Source organism: Dendroctonus ponderosae, unplaced genomic scaffold (assembly GCF_020466585.1).
Source record: "Dendroctonus ponderosae isolate FM_Combo_2020 unplaced genomic scaffold, Dpon_F_20191213v2 Dpon_F_20191213_8, whole genome shotgun sequence".
Classification (NCBI taxonomy): Eukaryota; Metazoa; Arthropoda; class Insecta; order Coleoptera; family Curculionidae; genus Dendroctonus; species Dendroctonus ponderosae.
Window position 1 is genome coordinate 13,462,168 of NW_026019016.1, and position 19,762 is coordinate 13,481,929.

At 39.1% G+C, this 19,762-nt stretch overlaps 4 protein-coding genes and 1 long non-coding RNA gene across 7 annotated transcripts in view; 2 read left to right on the plus strand and 3 right to left on the minus strand.

Annotated features, from left to right (window-relative positions):
* The window catches only part of LOC109539448 (respirasome Complex Assembly Factor 1), a 28,860-nt gene extending 21,833 nt beyond the window's left edge, over positions 1 to 7,027 (plus strand). Inside the window, exons 2-5 of the mRNA XM_019907195.2 lie at positions 6,042 to 6,180; positions 6,344 to 6,447; positions 6,505 to 6,634; positions 6,691 to 7,027. Coding sequence (XP_019762754.1) covers positions 6,076 to 6,180; positions 6,344 to 6,447; positions 6,505 to 6,634; positions 6,691 to 6,747 — 396 coding nt within the window. The 5' untranslated portion in view covers positions 6,042 to 6,075 and the 3' untranslated portion in view covers positions 6,748 to 7,027. The remainder of the gene's footprint in view (positions 1 to 6,041; positions 6,181 to 6,343; positions 6,448 to 6,504; positions 6,635 to 6,690) is intronic.
* Positions 5,123 to 5,445, minus strand: LOC109539449. The gene is made up of 2 exons (XR_002172124.2): positions 5,361 to 5,445; positions 5,123 to 5,277 (listed from the first exon to the last, which is right to left on the minus strand). It is a non-coding gene; the product is annotated as an uncharacterized LOC109539449 (long non-coding RNA).
* LOC109539438 (F-actin-uncapping protein LRRC16A) lies at positions 7,026 to 18,141 on the minus strand. Of its 3 annotated transcripts, none has more exons than XM_019907180.2 (24): positions 17,889 to 18,141; positions 16,999 to 17,096; positions 14,968 to 15,018; positions 14,692 to 14,901; positions 14,283 to 14,512; positions 13,965 to 14,224; positions 13,726 to 13,913; positions 13,592 to 13,669; positions 13,360 to 13,541; positions 13,153 to 13,304; positions 12,854 to 13,093; positions 12,652 to 12,802; positions 12,405 to 12,599; positions 12,131 to 12,359; positions 11,894 to 12,069; positions 10,477 to 10,702; positions 10,068 to 10,284; positions 9,931 to 10,013; positions 9,705 to 9,876; positions 9,533 to 9,643; positions 9,074 to 9,187; positions 8,777 to 9,022; positions 8,562 to 8,620; positions 7,026 to 8,474 (listed from the first exon to the last, which is right to left on the minus strand). In XM_019907180.2, exons 1-24 carry the CDS (start codon positions 17,923 to 17,925, stop codon positions 8,361 to 8,363), a joined length of 3,819 nt encoding a protein of 1,272 aa, XP_019762739.2. In that variant the 5' UTR covers positions 17,926 to 18,141; the 3' UTR covers positions 7,026 to 8,360. The 3 variants fall into 3 exon arrangements, with proteins under 3 accessions (XP_019762739.2, XP_019762732.2, XP_019762733.2); XM_019907173.2 differs by having other exon boundaries at positions 9,533 to 9,655; XM_019907174.2 differs by lacking the exon at positions 17,889 to 18,141 and adding an exon at positions 17,189 to 17,278 and having other exon boundaries at positions 9,533 to 9,655.
* Positions 11,016 to 12,171, plus strand: LOC109539447 (adenylate kinase isoenzyme 6). The gene is made up of 4 exons (XM_019907193.2): positions 11,016 to 11,312; positions 11,366 to 11,474; positions 11,529 to 11,650; positions 11,712 to 12,171. The coding sequence occupies exons 1-4, from the start codon at positions 11,133 to 11,135 to the stop codon at positions 11,868 to 11,870; spliced, it is 570 nt and encodes a 189-aa protein (XP_019762752.2). The 5' UTR covers positions 11,016 to 11,132; the 3' UTR covers positions 11,871 to 12,171.
* On the minus strand, positions 15,122 to 16,756 carry LOC109539445 (DNA/RNA-binding protein KIN17). Its single transcript, XM_019907191.2, has one exon. The coding sequence runs from the start codon at positions 16,473 to 16,475 to the stop codon at positions 15,318 to 15,320; it is 1,158 nt and encodes a 385-aa protein (XP_019762750.1). The 5' UTR covers positions 16,476 to 16,756; the 3' UTR covers positions 15,122 to 15,317.
* Positions 18,142 to 19,762: the final 1,621 nt, after the last annotated feature.

Here is a 19,762-nt window from a genome sequence, read left to right on the forward strand (position 1 = left end):
AAAGGGCACTGCGGGTTATAGGGTGAAGTTGCTGTGGATTTCTTTCTTCTTTGAAGACTTTGACTTAACCACTATTCATTCCCTTCACTTGAGATTTATTGCGGAATAATTAATTGAAACCCATCAACGCCGACTGCTTCAAATGCAAGATGCTTTTTTCGAAGTTTCTCAAGAACCATTCGAGCCACATAATTCGTTTTGGCATCGTTGGATAGAGAATTGAATGGGGGGGGGGGTCATGACCCCTATGACCCCCCCTGGGCGCAAAACTCTAATAATTTTCATAATTCGTGTCAAAATAACAAATCGATATGTTTTCAATCTGGTGCACTTGATGGCTTGAAATCCTACTTGATTTTGAATTGCCAACGAAACTGACCAATGGGGGTGGTCATTTTTCGGCACGGTGCACGATTTCATCGAGGCCTTCGACCGTATCAATGGGCTCGAGAAAACAAAAGAATAGTACGAATGAGTCAACCAACGGCTATGGAGTGGTGAATCGTAAACCGAATGCCGGTAATTCAATATTCATATTTCCTGTTCTGCTGCTCTCCACTCTAGATAAATTATTCATTAGTTGGAACGGGTGTTCTCCTACAACATCGCCTTTTTTGGCTATTTGTCTTCTTTTTTGGAGTCAATTTACCATCTTGTAAGCCGCAATGAATCCAAGCATCCGAATTTTAATTACTTATTCGATTAAAGGAGCCATGTTGCAAGCAGGTACACACATCTCCGCACCGGTTCAATATTGGCTTGTTCATAATATGTGGGTCAATGCGAACTGTGATTATTGTCAGATTCGAGCTCGTTTACCTCTAATGTTCGATTACAACCGAAATATTACTTTAGTGTTTAGTAATGTTTATCTAGCGGATGTGCTTGTATTTCCTTCATCTTAACTTTCCGCTTTTCTTGCCTGAGATTCTCTGCAAGTTTGCATAAAACAGCATGAGCTTGAACATTGTCCAAGAATAGTGAGTGGTTTAAATTTGGAGTGAACATTCGATTTTTAGCGATTGAAGAAACGGTTTTCTCCCTCTAGTAGTATGGTTTCTTCAGTTGAATGACGGGCCATTTTCAACTTTCGGTTCAGTTTTTAAAGTTCAGACAATGAATTAATTGTAATCTGGAGCATTTTTGTAAATAAGCAGGCAAGGTCGCCTATTATGACCGCCATGCGATTCTAAGCATCGAATTCGGTCGATTAGAGGGAATCCTTGAAAGTAAAAATCAGTCAATCATTCGGATTGTACCGAAAAAAACCGGATTCGTGTGTTTGCGCCTTATTTGAAAAAATCTCGCATTGAAATTGTAGAGTTTTCCCAATAAATCCAACTGTAGCGCGCGTCACCTTGATTGAAACCAAAACCAATTTGTGGTTGAATGCTCAAAAAAAATCTCGATAGTGATTAGTGAAATAGTAAAAATTAGCCTTCAAAAGTTAAGTTAAAAGCTGGTTGCGCTAGAAAATCATAGCGAAATGGACGGGAAAATATATTTTGCTTTAAACCTTTAAAAACGACTCTTCAATAAGCAAAAAATGGTGAAATGCCTCTGACTAATCTGGCACATAAACCTTGATTAGTCGATCAAAATGCACTTTTTGCCGTCTTCTTCTCCTCGGCCACTTTAGCTTTTTTCGAATTATTTCAAGGAGATCCAAAAACCGTCTTTTGGTGTTTCTACTACTGACCAATTAGCGTGGATTTTTCTCCCTCCCTGTTCATTGAAACGATTGATTGGTGGCGAAATAAGCCATAATCAGCTTGTTTGCCCAGAGTGGTAATTTGCATGGGTTTTTTATTTGTCTGCGATAGTCAGAGCGAGCGAAAGAAGAGAGATCATAAAACATCTTTAAAGGCCCCATTGTATTATGTAACGTACCATAAACCCATTAGTCAACTCCCACAGTACTTGCCAAGTAAAAGGAGTACCTACTCGTTGGGATCGCATTCACGGATCAAGAAGCATTTCAAGTTTAAGATTCTTGCAGAAAAACTTTGAGAATTAAAATCCGCTGATCAAAGACTTTACATAACTCGTGACATAAACTAGCGCCTCCCTCACTGATGTCTGTCCCCTCTGTGCGGGTCTGTGTGACATCAACCGTCTTTTGTCTCGGTCACAGTCTGCTTGATCTAGCAGACCGTGTGAACCAGAGACAAGTTCAGGGAAATGGCGTTTTCCGGAGCCCAAATGACGAAGACGCTTAACGCAGGACCAGCAGCAATAAATAATTAATAAAAATCGTAACTAATTGATGCGGTAATTAGACATTACCACATAGTGTCCCGTCAAATTTTACAAATCAATTATTTTTCTAATGGAAAAGTGGCATCGATCCGTTCTATCTAATCAATGAATTCAAGCATGTAATTGGATTGGTTGGTTGGTTAGGAGTAGTACCGAAGTAGTATCAGGTAGAGGCAGATTGAGTCGAAGAAATTTGATTAAAACTAGTTCTTCTGCTCGAAGTTATTCGTTTAGAAATTGTGCATTAAAATGCCAGCTTTGTAAAGGCGATTTCCTTTGAAAAATGCACTGGCTATTGGGATTCTCAACGCAGACCAGACCATATCTGGGTTAGTTGCGCCAACTGTTTCACACATACCAAATCTGATGGTTCCAAGCGTGCTTGTTCCAATACCTGCTCGCAAGTAGTTTTTTAGGCGTTTTAAAGGAATATACAAATGTATTTTTCCATGAAAAACAGCAGCACAAATCAGTTAATGTACGCAAATTTAATACATCATCTATCGGTTTTCCATGATCGGCGATCAATATCGAAATTGCATCTCAGTAATTAAAGTCAAGAAACGGTTGGGCAACTGATCCAGCCGCGGTTCAGGCCTCAAAAAAATCGCCCATATCGCCCATTATACTTTCCAACAGGTGAATTATATAAAATTATATAATTTTTACAGGGCGGGCGACGTCAGCGACAATTCTAATCCGAAAAGCGCTTGCTTACCTTCCTAGACAATGTCTAATCCTTGATAAAGCACATTATTATCCTCCGTGTAAGTGGTTACCAACACCAAACAAGATCTAGTTACTTTTTGAGTCATCAATTGAGAACAATAAAAATTGATTCACTTGAACACCTCACACAAGTCACACTAAACTGCACTGCAACTGCAAAAGTTGCGAATTTCGCGCCGAAAAGTCGCACTTGAAATTAATAGAGTGCCGCAAAGGAAAAGTGGCCGAGCTGAAAGTGGTACCAGCGGTAAATGTTTAGAACCAACTGACAATCACCTGTTAGTTCTAAAGGTACCTGAGTCGCGCTGAGCCCCCTACTATCAACGTTTGCTCCGGTACATGATTATCAATTGCTCATTTGTTCATAATCTGATAAGTTCTCGCTAAACAACCTTTTGACTTGTCGTTGCGATTTGTTTATTGAATTAATTGTCGCAGCTTACTTGGAACGTTCATACACATGTTTCAGTGCCTATCAGGAGAATTGATTTATCAACTTTTGGAAGATAATGTTGCAACATGAGAAGAACACTTGTTTGTTGTTAATACATGTTTTGTAAAGTGTTTGCTTTCATTGCAATAACTCGCATGTTGCTACTTGAACGGGAGCGCACTTAGGAGAATGTTCTCTAGAGGGAGATTCCGGTATTCCTAAAAATTAATTAATTGAAACGCCCCGCATGATTTATAGTAAGTCCGATTGTTGTGAGAAAAGGCGAGAATTGTTTTGGACGCCAAGGCGGCGGCGGAACATTACTAAGCGACTAAACTGCACAGTTTTTAATAATCAGAAGCTCAAAATTTGTGAGTTAAGTTGCCGAGAGATTTCTAAATGCTTTCAGGCCGCTCAGGAAAACAGTTTCTTCTCAGTCACCTGCATTTTCAGAGGTGTTAAAGCCACCAAAGCACATCTCGCTCGTACAAATAAATATCAGGAAAATATTCTCATTCAGACTCTCTCTCAATGCAGAATTCAAGGATTTAATGTGCGCTTTTAAGGATCACCATCAAATCAATAATAATAAACCCCTGCAATGCAATGCCACCAAAAATTTCCATTTCTTCAAAAAATCGTGTTTTTTGAGCTCAATCGATTCCTTTCGACGTAAGAAGGTCAGAAATATGCATTTATAAAGTGTTTGGATCCAAAATGAGGAAGAAATCTTCGGCTAAAGATCGTGAAAAAATTGCTTAAAATGTGACAAAAATGTCTATTAATTCTAATCTGAAACTTCTACCATGATTTTTAGTGAGTTCGATGTCTCGCGTCCGTGACCTGAAAATGATGTCAAATTTGAGAAAATTGAAGATTTCTCAAAAAATCGAACTCCACCCTTAGAAAAATTTCGGCCAAAAATCTAAATTTCACTAACACCCATTCGTCAATAATTCATTTCTTCCATAAGGAATATTTTCCGCACAAAATCGGTACTTTTCCACTTTCGAAGAAATCAACAACCTTCGTTGCCTAGAGATAGTCCCTGGTGACGTGCTTTTCCGGTTACACATAAACCTGATCGACTCTTTGAATACAAGACATGTACCATGGCAACGAGTAAATACAAACACATCAACTTTGAAATCAGCTGTCAGTAAAGCAGTATTTATTGCAATTGAAGTTTTAAATTAAGCGGTTTTTACACGTTCGTTTTGGAAAAAGTGTCTTATTTGCTGGAAATGCCTCTCGAAGGATTCAAGGACCTGAAAATGTGACTTTAAACTAGAAAATTAGCGATTGTAAAGAGAAAGTAAAATAAGAGATGTGGCTGAGTAATGACACAGCATAAAGATCAACCCCAACCTTTTTTTTGTGAATGTGAAAGATGCGAATGGTTGGGTTAGTTTGGGTTTGTATTTTTTTTGCAATGTGGAATTTTCGATTACTTTGGATTGTTTGGGTTAGTGCTTGTTTATGTTGTTATTCTTTTTGTTTGTAGTTTGTATTTTTTTGCAGTAAGTTTTTCCTTTTTTTGTAATGTGGAAGATGCGAATGGTTGGGTTTGCTTGGGTTAGCAAGTGTTTTTTTTTTTTTGTTAGTAAGTGTTTTTAAATTTTTTGGGTTTGTAGGTGCTTTTCTGGTTATTTTTCGGTTAGTTTGGGTTAGTTTATTACAATATTTAAATGAAATATCGTGTCTTGGCAAACATTTAAATATATTACTTTGTACAGTTAGATTAGTATAGATTTTTGTAAGATATTGTTATTGTAGTAATAAGCGCTCTATCATATAATTACTAGTTAGGTGCTGCTTGCTGGAGTAACGTTGGACTGTCCTTTGTTTAGCTGCTCCTGGAGAAAGTAATTATCTTATTTTACTTACTCTATCTCAGAGACAAGAGATAACTTCATTATCTTATTATAATAATTATTACTCGTCTCTGCTCTATGCTGCTCCCCCCAGAGACAAGAAATAAATTACCCCTTGTTTCTAGCTCCCCCTATTAGGAATTGTCACTTGTCTTCATCTATGATCTATGGTATACTCGTCTTTATCTATGATGGTTGTCACACTAGCGCATATAAGCCAACCTGACTCGTTGTTTAAATGACATGCACAATTGAGTTCGAGGTCACTTGGTACTTGTCTTTATCTATGTTCGAGGTTACGTTCATCAAAACGGGTAACTATAAATCATAGAACAAGCCTTTTTGTTTGGATATAGGATTGAATGAATTAGATCTAAATGGTTTGGCCAAGATCACACGCAATGTTTTAACGTGCTATCTTCTAATAATGCAATAAACAATAAAAAAAATCAATTATTCGGACTGCTCCTAGTCCTTTAAAATCCACAAAACACGAATCGTTTGGCAAAAGCAATAAATTAAAAATTAGAAGAAAAAATTATAGAATTTTGATGACAGAGCAGGGTGGCCAACTTTCTTTTCAAACGCGTATCAAACTCACTTGCGTATGTCATGCATACTCATCAAACAACGAGTCAGGTTGGCTTATATGCCTTGTCACAAAATATCCCCCAGGGGGTATGTTCTGTGCTTTTATCTATGGTTGTCATAGGGAGTTGTCAAAAAACCACAATATGATGTTTTAGGTTTTTGTATATAAAATCCAACAGCTGACTCAAAATGAGCACCAAAAGCAAATCGGCAGAGAAAAACGGGTTTGCCAAGAGTAAAGAACCATCAGTTTGGATCAGGGCTGTATCTGCCAGCTCGCAATGGCCGGATAAAGTAAGTTGAGGTTAAACACGAGACTACACTTTTCCATTTTTCCTCACTCACAGCCAATACCCCTCATAGTTATTTGCCTACATTTCCAGCTTCTCACATTGCCATTCTTATTCCTTCGCCCCCAGATACCCAAATGTAACTTATCGCTCTTGGAAATTTTAAGGAAGAATTCCTAGATGTAATCTACTGGATAAGGCAAGTTTTGGGCATAATCCTTGGAGTGGGATGGGGCGTTATTCCTCTCAAAGGTTTCCTTGGACTGGCATTGTGAGTCACTCAAATCAATCCTCCATTTACCTTTTAAACGCTCTGTACTGCCTGCAGGTTTGTTCTGATCAACGCCGGGCTCCTCTACTTCTACTTCAGTAGTTTTCAAAGCATAGATGAAGAGGAATTTGGAGGGGCTTGGGAACTGACCAAGGAAGGGTTCATTACTTCGTTTGCAGGATTTTTGGTAGGCCACGTTTCGATTTCCGTCACAAATTTAAAATAAAAAATCATCACTTGCAGGTAACATGGATAATCATTTACACTGGGCTCTACTACGAGTTGAATGAGACTTTATGATATTGGGAGTCGTTGGGTGCATTTTATCTGGGCATATTGTTCATGGATCGATTCAAGGACTACAGGATGATTTGCTCTAATAATAAGAAGCATCTTTTTGAAAGTACTACTGCAACAAAGCACTAATTTTTGCAGTCGGGTTTTCCCATTTTCATCAATCATTCCCCATTGTACACAATTTTTTGTTAAATAAATTATACATGTTTCTTTAATCACTCACTTGGTCGGTGTGTTATGTCACTAACTATCCTCAAAGGGGGAAATAAAAAAACTAGCAGTACTTTGCACTTTTTAAAATATTTATATAAAGGAATACAGCTCAGTCGAACTAACTATTAATGGAAGCATCGATTAAAGAGTTAAAAAAAGGCTGGTGCACGGGGGGGATATTTAATTATATGCTGATATTTACGGAATAACTCCGGAAACATCAGTATATCACCAAGAAACACCCTGGCTAATAATCATAAAATAAAAATTTATAATCTAAAAATAATATTGTATAACATCACATAACTGGGGACTAAAAACCTTACCAAAAGTACAGTTAATCTAAAGTTGAAATCAGCACAAGACCACAACGAAAATTGTCTATACAGGGGTAGAAGACAAGTGGAAGTTTGGACTTACTTTAGTCAAGAACTACAAAATATAGGGTTGTTTTTTTTGGAAATGCCCCGGAACAAATGCTTTACTTACACAGATGAAAACCTCCCTTTAATATGCTTAATAGTATTCAAGTTTCACAGAACCTGATGTCCAAATCAGCCTCCAAGATACTTGAAAAACTCTTGTTTTATACACAGGAGAACAGTTGCTAATTCAGTTAAACAAAATACCAACTACCTATACATACTGGCCATATAGTAAAACTAATTAAAGGCCCTGGGATGAATCGTATAAATTTTTTAGAAGTTAAACCTTGCAGTCTACATAATACAATCTATGGAGCGAAGTAGATTTTTGCTAATACTGCAAAGTGCACCACAAGGGTATATACATATTCTATCAATCATTACCCATTACATAAATTCCTGAATAGTTGCGAATTGAACAATCCATTCCAATGAGTCCAGACAGTGCGTGAGAACCTTCGTAGAGGCGAAATGCAATGTTTACATTTGTTGCGTGTAGGTTGAAAAAACCTACTAAATACCAATCTAAAGCTATGGGTGCTCTTTAAAACATATTGCACATTAAACAGTTCAAAGTTGTCATTCAATATTTAGAAAATACTGGCAGTCAATACATCAGACGACAACAATAACTTGTACAGGGCATTTTACGTTAAACCAAGATTAAATTAACAGAGAACACCCTGTAAATGTTTGCCTACTTTAGTAGCCACATTTCGGGTGTCCGCACTGATGTAGTAAATACATTCAACACATTATAAGTATCAGAAAATATTCCACTTAATATAAAGCCAAGGTAATAAAATACATACAAGAAAATTCGTATTTTCCTCTTAAGTCTATCTTCATTCTGAAAACTCGCGAATGTCGAAAAAGGGGGGCGAGTTGACATTAATATCTACAAGAACAAATACTTTGCTAGGCCTGATTTTCAATCCCAGCTGAAATAGACGAGACTCATATGGCCTGATTCGGGCTCTATCTAATAACATGCGCATCTTCAGCAGTCCTACAATTAAAATTGCTGTCTCTTCTTTCCCGAATGGCGCTCGACCGTTGATCTTCTGCCGGATTACTGTTGCTGGTTATCGCCTAAACCGAGGAAAAAAGTAAAGAAAAGAACATCGACGCACACCAAAAAAGCCAATTGAACAGTACAAAGCAGCAAACAAAAATTACCTTATAACGAGACAGAAACTTGAAATCACCTCGGTCTGGGAAATAACTGTGCAATAAACCTTAACAAAACAGAAAAATGGAATGATTAAAATGAACGCCCTAGCCTTAGTAGAAAGCACTAAAAACGAAATAATAAACCAAACAGCTCAAGCTCAGTGCAAATGAACGTGGGTGCACACACTAAACCGGAATATCTAAGCCTATTGTCATCATACCCGTGCGTTTCAGCTTGATTTCCTTGGCCAACCGTCGGTCAATAGAACTGGATTCAGAACTATCCAAAGCCTCAGCTGAGTCGGGCGTATTACCTGTGGAGTTATTTGGCGACGAGCCGTCGCTCAGAAGACTCAACTCAGTGGTTTTCGCTTCGCTATTGGTAACCATCGACCAAGGGCGCGGCTTCTGAGCCACTGCCGGCAGAGGCTTCAACTTCAAATGCTTGCCTGTATCTAGAGAATCTTCTAAAAAGGCAACAATATATGCTAGCCTTTCGACGACTGAAGCCTACACACCTCTAAAACTGTCCGGAGATAAACCCTTTGACAATGTACTACCAGGGGAGTGATCGAAAGTGGATTCTGTTGCCAAACTACCCTCACTGCTCTGTTGGCTCATTAGACTATCACCTGCAAAAGGCGCTTGTTCAACATCTTCTATAAAATCGGTAATTTACTAATGGTAAATGCTCTATAGGCAAGATAAGCATGTTAATTAGATTCCTTAGCGTTTTAAGACATGCCCGTTATCACATACACCATGCGAATTATTTTATTTACTTAGCTACCAGCAATAAAAGTGCACGGAAGAAACTGCTCATTTACAACGAACATACGACCACAACCAGAAAAATATTTCAAGCTAGCAAGACCTCAAGAAATCAACTGACCAAACCTGTTTACAAGTATGTATGCAAATACTGGATTCTCTATTAACACAAACAACCTGATGAAAAACGTAAACTTGCAACTTACCAGTCATTCTTCTGCTCAGCGGTGATTCCCCGGTGTTTTTGCGCAAGGCATTGGGCGAGAACTTTTCCAGATTGTCGGTGGACCTCGATCGGGGCGTGGGCGTCATTAAACCTAAACACACCCCTACGGAATTAAAATTAATGGAAAATGGCATAGAGTGGGCTGAATGAACCTCTTAACAAGGGCGAGTTTCTGCTTAGTTTTGGAGTTTTGCGGCCGTCACTTAAAACGGGCGAAGCAAACTCGTGATTGGGGCTCCCATCGAGCTGGAACGAGTGGCAGTCATCAGAGGTGGGAGTCACTGACCCTGGACGGAAGAACGTATCCAAACCCTCCACTAGATCCTAAAAAAACCAACAGTTTGGGCAAAAAAATCACGTAAAATAAACAAAACTTACTTGGGAAATAGTGTCGGTGGTGGCATCAGGAGGTTTTACCACCGGTCGAGTAGGCGCCCGGGTTTTGGCCCTTCGAGGTCGGCCTGAAACACACTGCGACTTAGCAAGATAAACCTCAAGATCAAAAACTGTGTGACCTTTATTCAGGAAAATTCCTTTGACTAAATGCTGAAGATGTTGTGTGGTGTTGGGCAGCTCGGTTACTGAATCTTCCTCTTCACCGTTTCGAGGCAATGAAGGCAGCAAGCTGGGGATATCATCAGCCGACAACCCTTCGACACTATCCACTACTGATTTGGGGCGCAGCTTCCGATTGTGGACGCTGCGGCGTTTTATTGAAAGATGTGGAGTGGCCTTAATAGAGGAGAAAACACCATTCATTCAATTAAATAATGCATAAAATCGCACAAAAATTTCATAACTTTCAAACACTCCAATACTATTTACTTACAAGGTTTAAATATTCCAACATCTGGATGAGGAAAAGCATGAAGGCAAGTTTATTGGTAATGGTTTAGCTGTAGAGGGTGCGAGCAAACAACTTACCAACGGCGAATGGTCACTAATATGACTAGTACTGTCCGTAATGGACATATCGCTAGCTCCATGGCGCGAACTGTCCGAGCTGCTCAATCGCGATCGTCTGGGGGGCGAGTCGATTCTTATTGCACTCTCATCGCCCACCAAGATCTTGTAGCTTTGCATTAGAGACTCGTAGACTTCGTCAGTTACTTGTTCACTTAATTGCGACGCAACCATCAAATTTACTTCCCTGGAAAAAATCGAGAACGTTACAATATTGTACGTATTAATTGTATCAATCAATTACAAAATTATATTGATGTTGGTATTTTTTTAATAAACTTTATTAATCGCTACATTTCATTAAAATTAAATTTATGAATTCTGGTTTCTATTTTTTTTTACCAAAAATTAAAAACCTTCTTTCTGTTTCAAGTAATATTATTTGGTCTTAATTATTACATTAATACCAAATATTTCCGATTTCAGTACAAAAATATCTTCCCTTGTTAGCGATAAACCGATAAAACTACCAGGCAACAGCGCATAAATTTGGCAATCAAAATATGTCAGCAGGTCTGTCAAAGCAACAAGAGTAAGGTTAGGAGAGTTGAGAAAAACATGCGAAAGTTTAGGAATTTCCAAACAAACGCCCCGACAAATTAAGGAAATTGACTGAAATGGTTGACGCTCCGCAATACCCAACTATCAACCGAGAGGCACCGAATATACTAGTAACGGGAACTCCCGGTGTTGGAAAGTCCACTCTATGTAAGAAATTGGCCGAAGTGACTGCATTGCGTTGGTTGGAAATCTCTAAAATTGCCAAGGATAATAACTGTTTGCAGGAGTACGACCCCGTAAGTGTTTAAATACCGCAAGAAATTCTCTCGCATTCGTAACACTTTCTTAGGAATTCGATACACATGTGCTGGATGAGGATAAGCTAATGGACGGCCTGGAGGAAGTTATGAGCATAGGGGGAAACATAGTGGACTATCACAGCAGCGAATTTTTCCCAGGTAAAATGAAAACTATATTAGAATAAACCATATTAAAACCCAGCCAATTTCCAGAGCGATGGTTCGATGTAGTGTTCGTTCTCACGGCCGACACTAGCAGTCTGTATGATCGACTCAATTTGCGTGGCTATTCAGGCAAAAAACTAGAAAGCAACATCGAATGTGAAATCTTCAAAGTATGACAAGCTCTAATTTTTTTTTATCAAGAAACCGCTTAACATTGCCTGATTTTTCCAGATATGTCTAGACGAAGCAAAGCAATTTTACAGAACCCAGATAGTACATTCACTGGAGAGTATAAATGAAGCACAGCTAGAGGAAAACGTTCAGAAAATATGCCAATGGATACAAATGTGGCTCAACAATCGAGAAATGAATCCCCAATTAAACAGTTAGGCTTTATTAGACTTAAGACTCACCTTAGCCTATTCATAATGTCAACTCCCGCCTGGTGCCGAACGCAACTGGTCACATAATCCAAAGGAATCTGCTTTTTCTGTTTGCAGTCCCTTTTGATATCCTGCACTGTGTGCTCGTCCCTCAACACATACGGGCATTGCTCTTTACAAGTCTTCAACATTTTCTCTATCATTACCTGCAACAATCATTAAAATCAGTCGGTTTAATCTGTATTCGCAGGCTCTTTTGCTTTTTACCTGTATACTATCACAAACACTATTATAAATATCACTAGAGACTTGTTGCAACTTTTCCTCAACCGGATGCTTGTCGTTCCTATGCTGAGCGACTTCTTGCAGCCGAATCAACAGCTGTTTGCAGTCTTCCGCGTCCCGAATCACATCGTTTGCGTGATTGATGTCGTTATGAGGCGCTATCGAATCGCTGCCCAACGATTTAATTGCATCCTGCGTTTGCGTCACCAGCCTGAAAACGCCAATTAAAAAAAATCCTTAAAATCCTCAAACTCACCTCTCCAAAGCCTGCTGCTTCGACGTTAGCAAAAATCCAGCCTGAAGCGAGATGTGCTTTGTGGCCTGCCGCTTGAACGAGACGTTCCGGTTGAGTAAATCCTGAATTTTCCGCATTAAAACGTCGGTCCTTTCGGCAGAAGCTTTCATACAGGGCGTAACGTCGAATATTGGAAAGGGAATATATTGCAAGTTCCTGGAAATTTTTTGCATTCAACTTTGATCACTATGCCGTCATTTACTCAAACCTGTTGCTCTCCAGAGCATAAGCCAAGTCGTGGTAGCCTTGCAGAGTAATATTGTTTCTATCTAGAATGATGGTTTTCAACTTGCTGTTGATTTGCAAGGCTTTCGCCAGAAGCCTGGCGCCGGAGTCTCCTATCAGATTGCCACTTATGTCTGAAACCATTGCGCAATCAGCGTTGATTTTCTTCTCAACTCTCAACTCACCTAGCAGCTCTAGAGATTTATTATCCCCTAGAGCGTTTAGGAGATTGAACAAGTCGCCCCTTAGTCGGCAATCGGGCATTACTAGACTCTGTAAAATGCACTCATCGTCTTGGATAATCTGCACTACTGAATCCATTATCAAAGCCATATGCTTCTTCATGCTGCGCCCCATGTTCAAATGCTTCAACGACTTGTTCTTGCTTATCGCCAAAACCACATTGCACAGATCACCGTCCATATCTGCAGCAAAAGGAAAAAAAGTATTAATCAACATTCGTAGGCCCATTTCCAGGCCTTACTGTTATCCGAGATATCCAGACTAGAGATACAGCGAACGCCATGGACACAGGATTCTAAAACGTGCGCACCATGGCTTCCCAATCCGTTGTTACTTATATCTAAGCTCATTTCTTTGGTAAACTCGTTGCACGCCAGGCCCAATAAGAGATTTCTGAAACAAATCAGGTGACAAACTCTTCGGGGGCAATTAAAGTATGCAAAATTACTTTAGAGCCTCCTGCGGCAGTTTGCAATGCGAAATATTCAAAAACTTTAGGTTGAGGGTGCTGCTGAAGAACTGCTTGAAAGAGATGGGTGCTTCCTTGCTCTTCTTGCTGCTGAAAGGGTTCCGCGACACATTCAAGTGCACCAAATTTGTAGTGCATCCTTTGACTAGGGCGTCAAATAGCTGGAAAGTTCCCGGTTAAAGACTGAGAGAGATTGGTTTCGAATACTCACATTTTCTAAGACAATGTCCGTGGAGCTGATGTCTAAATGCTGAAGCGCATTGGATTGTGAAAGAAAATTATGCAAGTTCTGCAATAGAAAAAGCTCAATAATCTAAGTAATGTTGATAGGTTTCAACTACTCACGCTAATATCATCCTTAAGGCTATTTGCACTTAGATTCAAATAGGTAAGTGTATTGAGGTTCGTAGTGTTGGCACAAAAAGCAGCGCTCATATTGTTCACGCCCTTCGAACTCAACCCGCAATGGGACACGTTGATGTGCACCAGGCCCTTAGTCAGTCTGTTAACGCATTGGCCTAAGTAACAAGCCCCTAGAATAAAAGAAACCACTAGAAACACCGCTAGCAGTTGCTAAAACCCACCTTTATCTTCTATCGGATTGTAGCTCAAATCCACTGTGTGCAGAGCAGAGACCGGATTCACTTTCAGGGTGTTGGCAAGTTTGTTCACAAAATCCGCCTTCAGCCCTAAATTATCCAGGTAGAGTTCTTCCAGATTGAGCGACTTTTTCAGCACGTGAAAGATCTTGTCCAAATTGTCGTGAGAGAGTTTTATTTGATTGGCGCGCAACTTTGTGAACCAGGTGTTGTACTCGAGTGCATTGATTATTGGAATTAAATCTCTGAGAAATCAAACCATTATTTGAAATTTGACCGGACTGTTGCAGCGCGGAAACTCACTTCTGATCTAGATATTCAAAATCCTTTAAATTGAGCTCGCGAGTGTTCAATGAAAAATATATATTGTCCACATCCCAAGCTACTTCATCCCTATGAGCCATGCCATGGAAGTCGCAATAGCAGGCATATTGCGAGGAAAAGCCCCCACAAGGCCCAATTTCCCTTCGACTGCTCGCTATTGCCTCAAGATCCCGCAACTGTTGCAATCGCGTGCTGGGAATCACCTCAATCTATTGATTTTCATTTTAATTAGTCGGTTACTGGAGTTTTCCAACTTTTCAGTTGATTTTGATCCAAAAAAGCAAAGGTTTTAAGAATTGTAGTTAAAGTAAAAAACGGTTCAAATCATTGCATTATATCACAATGACGATTAGCAACAACAATAAACTTTTCAATCTGAAGATAGTACCTTTTTAATAATATGCTGCAAAGGAACAGTGGGGAAAATGTTCCGAATAGCATTGTTTAAAGCGCCTATCATATTGTCTACTTCAGTGCTACAGCTGGAATCCTCTCCAGTGAGGAACGAATATATCTTGTCATGTATGGTCAGGCTGAGATGATTCCCTCTCTTACTCTCCAGCGCTTGTATTTCCAAATAATGGAAATGGCAGTCGATCTGGAGAGGTGTCCAGGACACAAATTGTCAATCTTTGCCAATGTTTTCAACAGCCAATTTACTTACCTTCGTTGGCACCTTTGCAGTGAGCAGTAGGATTCTGCATGGTGAAAACACCTAAAAATCATGAATAAAATCTACTTTCTATTTTGTTCTAACATCGCAACTATCAACAAAAATGGAATTCGTTCAATTCATTGGAATTAAATAAACAGTCTTCTTCGAATTCTATCAATTATGTATTTACATAATTTACAACAGTTACAATACATTGGGGGGAATTTTGGTGGAATTATCTTATTCTTTCAGTAGAGAACTCAATACCTATATAACACATAAATTCAGTTCAAATCACACCTAAGTTTTAAGTCTATTTAGATTCATCGAATAGACGTAGTGTTAATCGACGCAATGAACTAGCTTTCATACAATTTACAGATATCTTCATATTGCACTTTATCGATTCGCCTGCCTTTTAAAAGTCCTTTGGAGATTTCTACGCTAACACAAAAGTTTCTCTCGTCCAAACTGAGTAGTGTGGCTATTTCCCCTGCATAGGCTCCATTGACGATCTTCACAGGTTTTCCGATGGCTGGAATGACGGTCTCCAGATGGGCCTGGTCCAGTTTCAGCTTCTTGCCCGAGTCCAACAGTTTCACAATAGCACCGTATCTGTCTACAACCTCCCTTACAATACCCTTTTGCTTGTAGAAGTCGTCGCCCAAAGATTTGGTAACCACTTTTACCACAATATTTTCACTCAGCCAGTAGTCTTTGCGATTTTGCGCCTCCCGTTTCGTCTCCTGTTCCTCAATTATTTCGTCCAAGATGGATTTTCTCTTGATTTCGATTTTGAATTTTTTGTCTTCGCGCACACTTCCCACAGGACTTGACGGCCTCTTAAACAGTTTCTCCAAATTTGGGATCACTTTTATGTCAGTTTTCAGGCTTAAATCCAGCCTGATAACTTCTTCTTGGTGCTCGCGAACAAGCTCTGTGTAAACTGGCTCCGATACTGGGCCTGCATTCTCTAGGCCTCTTTTTATTTGCTTCTCCAAAAACTCCATGTTCCTTTCCTCGTCATTTTTGTCCATTTTATCCTTTTTCTTTTTCTTCTCTTCCTTCTGCACTGTTTCAGGGCTGCGATCAATGTACGTGATAAACCACCCTTTTTCAGTCTCGTCGATTACTGCCTGCCCTGTTTTGCCCAACCACCGGACAAAGCCCGACAAGGAATTCCATCGAGTGCCATTCATGTGAACATGGTCCTTATCAGCAATATACTCCTGATAAACCCTATTGGCGTTCACACGTTTGGATCCAAACTGCCTTTTGAGTATACTGACGTAGCCTTTAGCAAAGTCGAAGGAGAAATCGTCGATATAGCGCTTGGAGTTGTCGGCAAACAGGAGCAGTTGCCTTTGATGGGACTCGCTCATTGTGTGGCATTTGAATCCATTCTCGTCCCTGCATTGTTTCTGGCACATTTGGCAGTACCATCGCAACTTCTGCAAGCCCTTGGCCTTCATTTTGTTGGCCAGGTACTTTGGCGTGCCTTTTTCTGCTTTCGGCATTTTGTTGCTTTAGCTCACTCACTAAACTCACTGGGACCTACGTTCTGACAGCGTTTTTTGGTTGATTATTAACAAAAAAGTTGAAAAAACGCTACAGACATTAACAAATTATTCTCTTGTTCAACATACAGCTGATTACTGACTGAAACTGACATTGACGCTTTGTGAGTGTTGCCAACTGGGACGCGACGTTAGTAAACTGCAGCATTATACGAATAGTTGACGGATTTAACATGGCCGAAGTGCAATAATCAACGCCAGGCCGATTATCTGCGTATTAAATGGTTTGTGCAAATTTTTAAAAATTTGCAGAAATTCGCACAACTAAAATAAGTGAAATAATACTATAAATGAATTAATAAATAACTGATGTAAATGTAACAGCAGCGTTGCCGTTTTGTTAAAGCATCAGGACAATGGCGGCAAAATTCAAAATAACATAAATATTGATTTTTCACAAACGGCAGCTGTTAAACAGGAAAAAGGAAGCGTTAAATAAACAATAAAAACATGAAACACTCACCAGCACCCTGTTTTCAGTCTTGTCTCCTTTGGTTTCGAGCCGCACCACATTTTTGAACAGGATTTTCACCTTATTGCCCACGGATGATTTAATGCTCTCTAAAAAAAACTGTAACTAATTACCCAATTAACATGCCGTATTGCTATTGTTTGGCCTTGTAGCACGCATAAACAATTGAATTAGAGTCTACCTTTAGCAGCACACCAACCAAGCTTGCCCATAGTGACAATTTGTGATAAACAGAAAGAGAAATCTTCCGAGCTTCTTTTGTGATTTTCATGCCAAAACACGTCATATAATTCGTATGCAAGACAGGTCCAATTTAAAACAATTTAAAATTCAACAGAGTGTCACTGGGTCAATTTGAATGGTCTGCAGGGCAAGCTGGATTTCTTGGAAACTTATCACTCAGTTAAAGCCATGCAAGAGTGATTCAATTATTTACTTCAATTGATGCATGAGTAATCTGATGTGTATGGGACCAATTATATAGGGCACACGCAAAAGTAACTGTATTATACTTTAACCAGTTTTGCTGTTGAAGTATTTTCATACAGCCCAGTTTGAAATAAATTGCAAATCTGTTTCAAACACTAAACAGGGCCATTTAGAGGGTGAAACGTTCGGTATGGGAAATGTGGAATGACAAAAGTCTTTTAGAACATCAGACATGAATGTTCAAGTGCAGTTGTCAAATGATAAGAACGGCTGAATTTTGACGGGGAAAACACCCATTCCGGGTCACAAATCATTGCCACTTAATTGGGTTCATTTGGGGAAAATGAGGATTTTTCAAACTGAACTGAAAAGACACTCCCCTCTATTCTGACCGTCACACAACATGTAAACATTCGCTTTTAGCGATTTTTATCAATGAAAACGATTCTTACCATTCAAATCTTTGGTGAGCTGAGAACGAGTAGACATAGTTAAATATCAATCACCACAACCAACACTAAAATTACCTACAACTAGGCATATTTTTGTTTTTCTTTTGAGCTGCTCTATACAAAACTAGATTTTCAGTAAACGTCATGCTCAATGTCAATTGTCACTGAAGAGTGGGAGAACAGTTTCTTCCAGCCAGGGTGGCCAACATCTCAACTTCTCAAACGCGTATTACCGTACATGCCATTTGAAAATACCGTATTTTATCGTACCAGAGATTCACCTCGGCCTAGTGACCTAAAAAACAAGAAGAAAAAGGTTTCCATGAATTAATAAAGGCTGAGGACATGGCTGGTGACCAAACAAAAAAAGGTCCCCTACATTAGGACAGTAGGTATCAATTACATGAAAAGAGCCTTCACACTGAATAAAATACAAAAGAAAACAATAAAGTGAGGTTTATTGTATTAAGAGTGCGACAAACGCGGTATCAAAAACTAAAAAACGCACTTAAAGTTATTTGCCTGAACATCTTATTTTTTCAACACTGCGCATGATTAGAATAACGTTTAGCGTTTAAGGCCAACGTAATTTTATGGGGCCTAAAAACTCTCTATTTACCGTACAAAAAAACAAAAATACTAGAATACCGTACAATTGGTGTACGGTAACGCGTTCGGGTCTCTGCTACACCGTACAATTGCCCAAATTACCGTACATGTACGGTAATTACCGTACGAATGGCCACCCTGCTTCCAACTCACATAGTTGCCAGAACATAAAAAGCTAAATTACTGAATTTAATCCATAGAGAAAGTAAAATAATAAAATATTTTACTTACTCTATGATTTAATCCACATTTCACTTTCATTTAAGCATGAACGTTTCCGAATTGCCGAAAATATCTTGACTAAAAGCTTCCAAATATGAAATTACACGATTTCGCTGTAGTTGAACGCTTGATTAATTAAAAAAAAATAGCCATCTAATTTAACATTAGGAAAAAATTGTAAAGCTCCGACCATCTCCGACATCCATGCTGATCCATGCAAGGGAAAGTCAAAACCACAAAATATCCCCCCTGGGTATGTTCTGTGGTCAAAACCATAGATAAAGACGAGGTCAAAACTGGCAAATCGGCAAATACTCGCCTTTATGTACTGGCGCATATATCGTAACTGACTCCTTGCTTAAATGACATGCGCAAGTTAGTTTGAGGTTACGTTTAAGGATGTGTGGCGAACTCTATCTGCCACTTCTCAACTAGCAGCTTCAACCGAAACGCCAGTTATATCTCACCGCATAACATCTGTGGCGTTTCGATTCAAATAGAACTTCCAACCTATGTTCCGTATCCGGCGTCTAAGGCAGGGCCTACCTAAGCTTTACTGACGAGTCCAATAGGTAGGTAGGCCTGAGCCTTCGTTAATCAAAACAAACTTCTATTTACCAAAACGGGTATGTATTAGGGCTCGGAATCAAACTCGAATAATTCGAGTATTTATTTTCCGTTCACCGTTTTCTAAGAAGCAAAATCGTTATCTCATATCATTTTTGGCAACTAGCCGCAACGGATAAAAAAGTGCCTTTGTCGGCACACTAAATGTAACACCGTGCAAAAGTTGATATCGCGAGTCACCAGAACACAAACACGTAATTTTATATTCATTTGCTGGAAGGTAAATAATTATTTTCATTTGCTTGTAAATATATAACTATTTGTTTAAATGCTTGTAGAATATGAATAACTTATTTTTTAAAAGTATACAAAGTGCATATAAAGATATTTGCACCTTGTGAGTTTGATAATGTTGGTGTATTCGAGTATTCGAATTTTCGAGTTATGACTAGACATACTTCGAATATTCAAAAAGA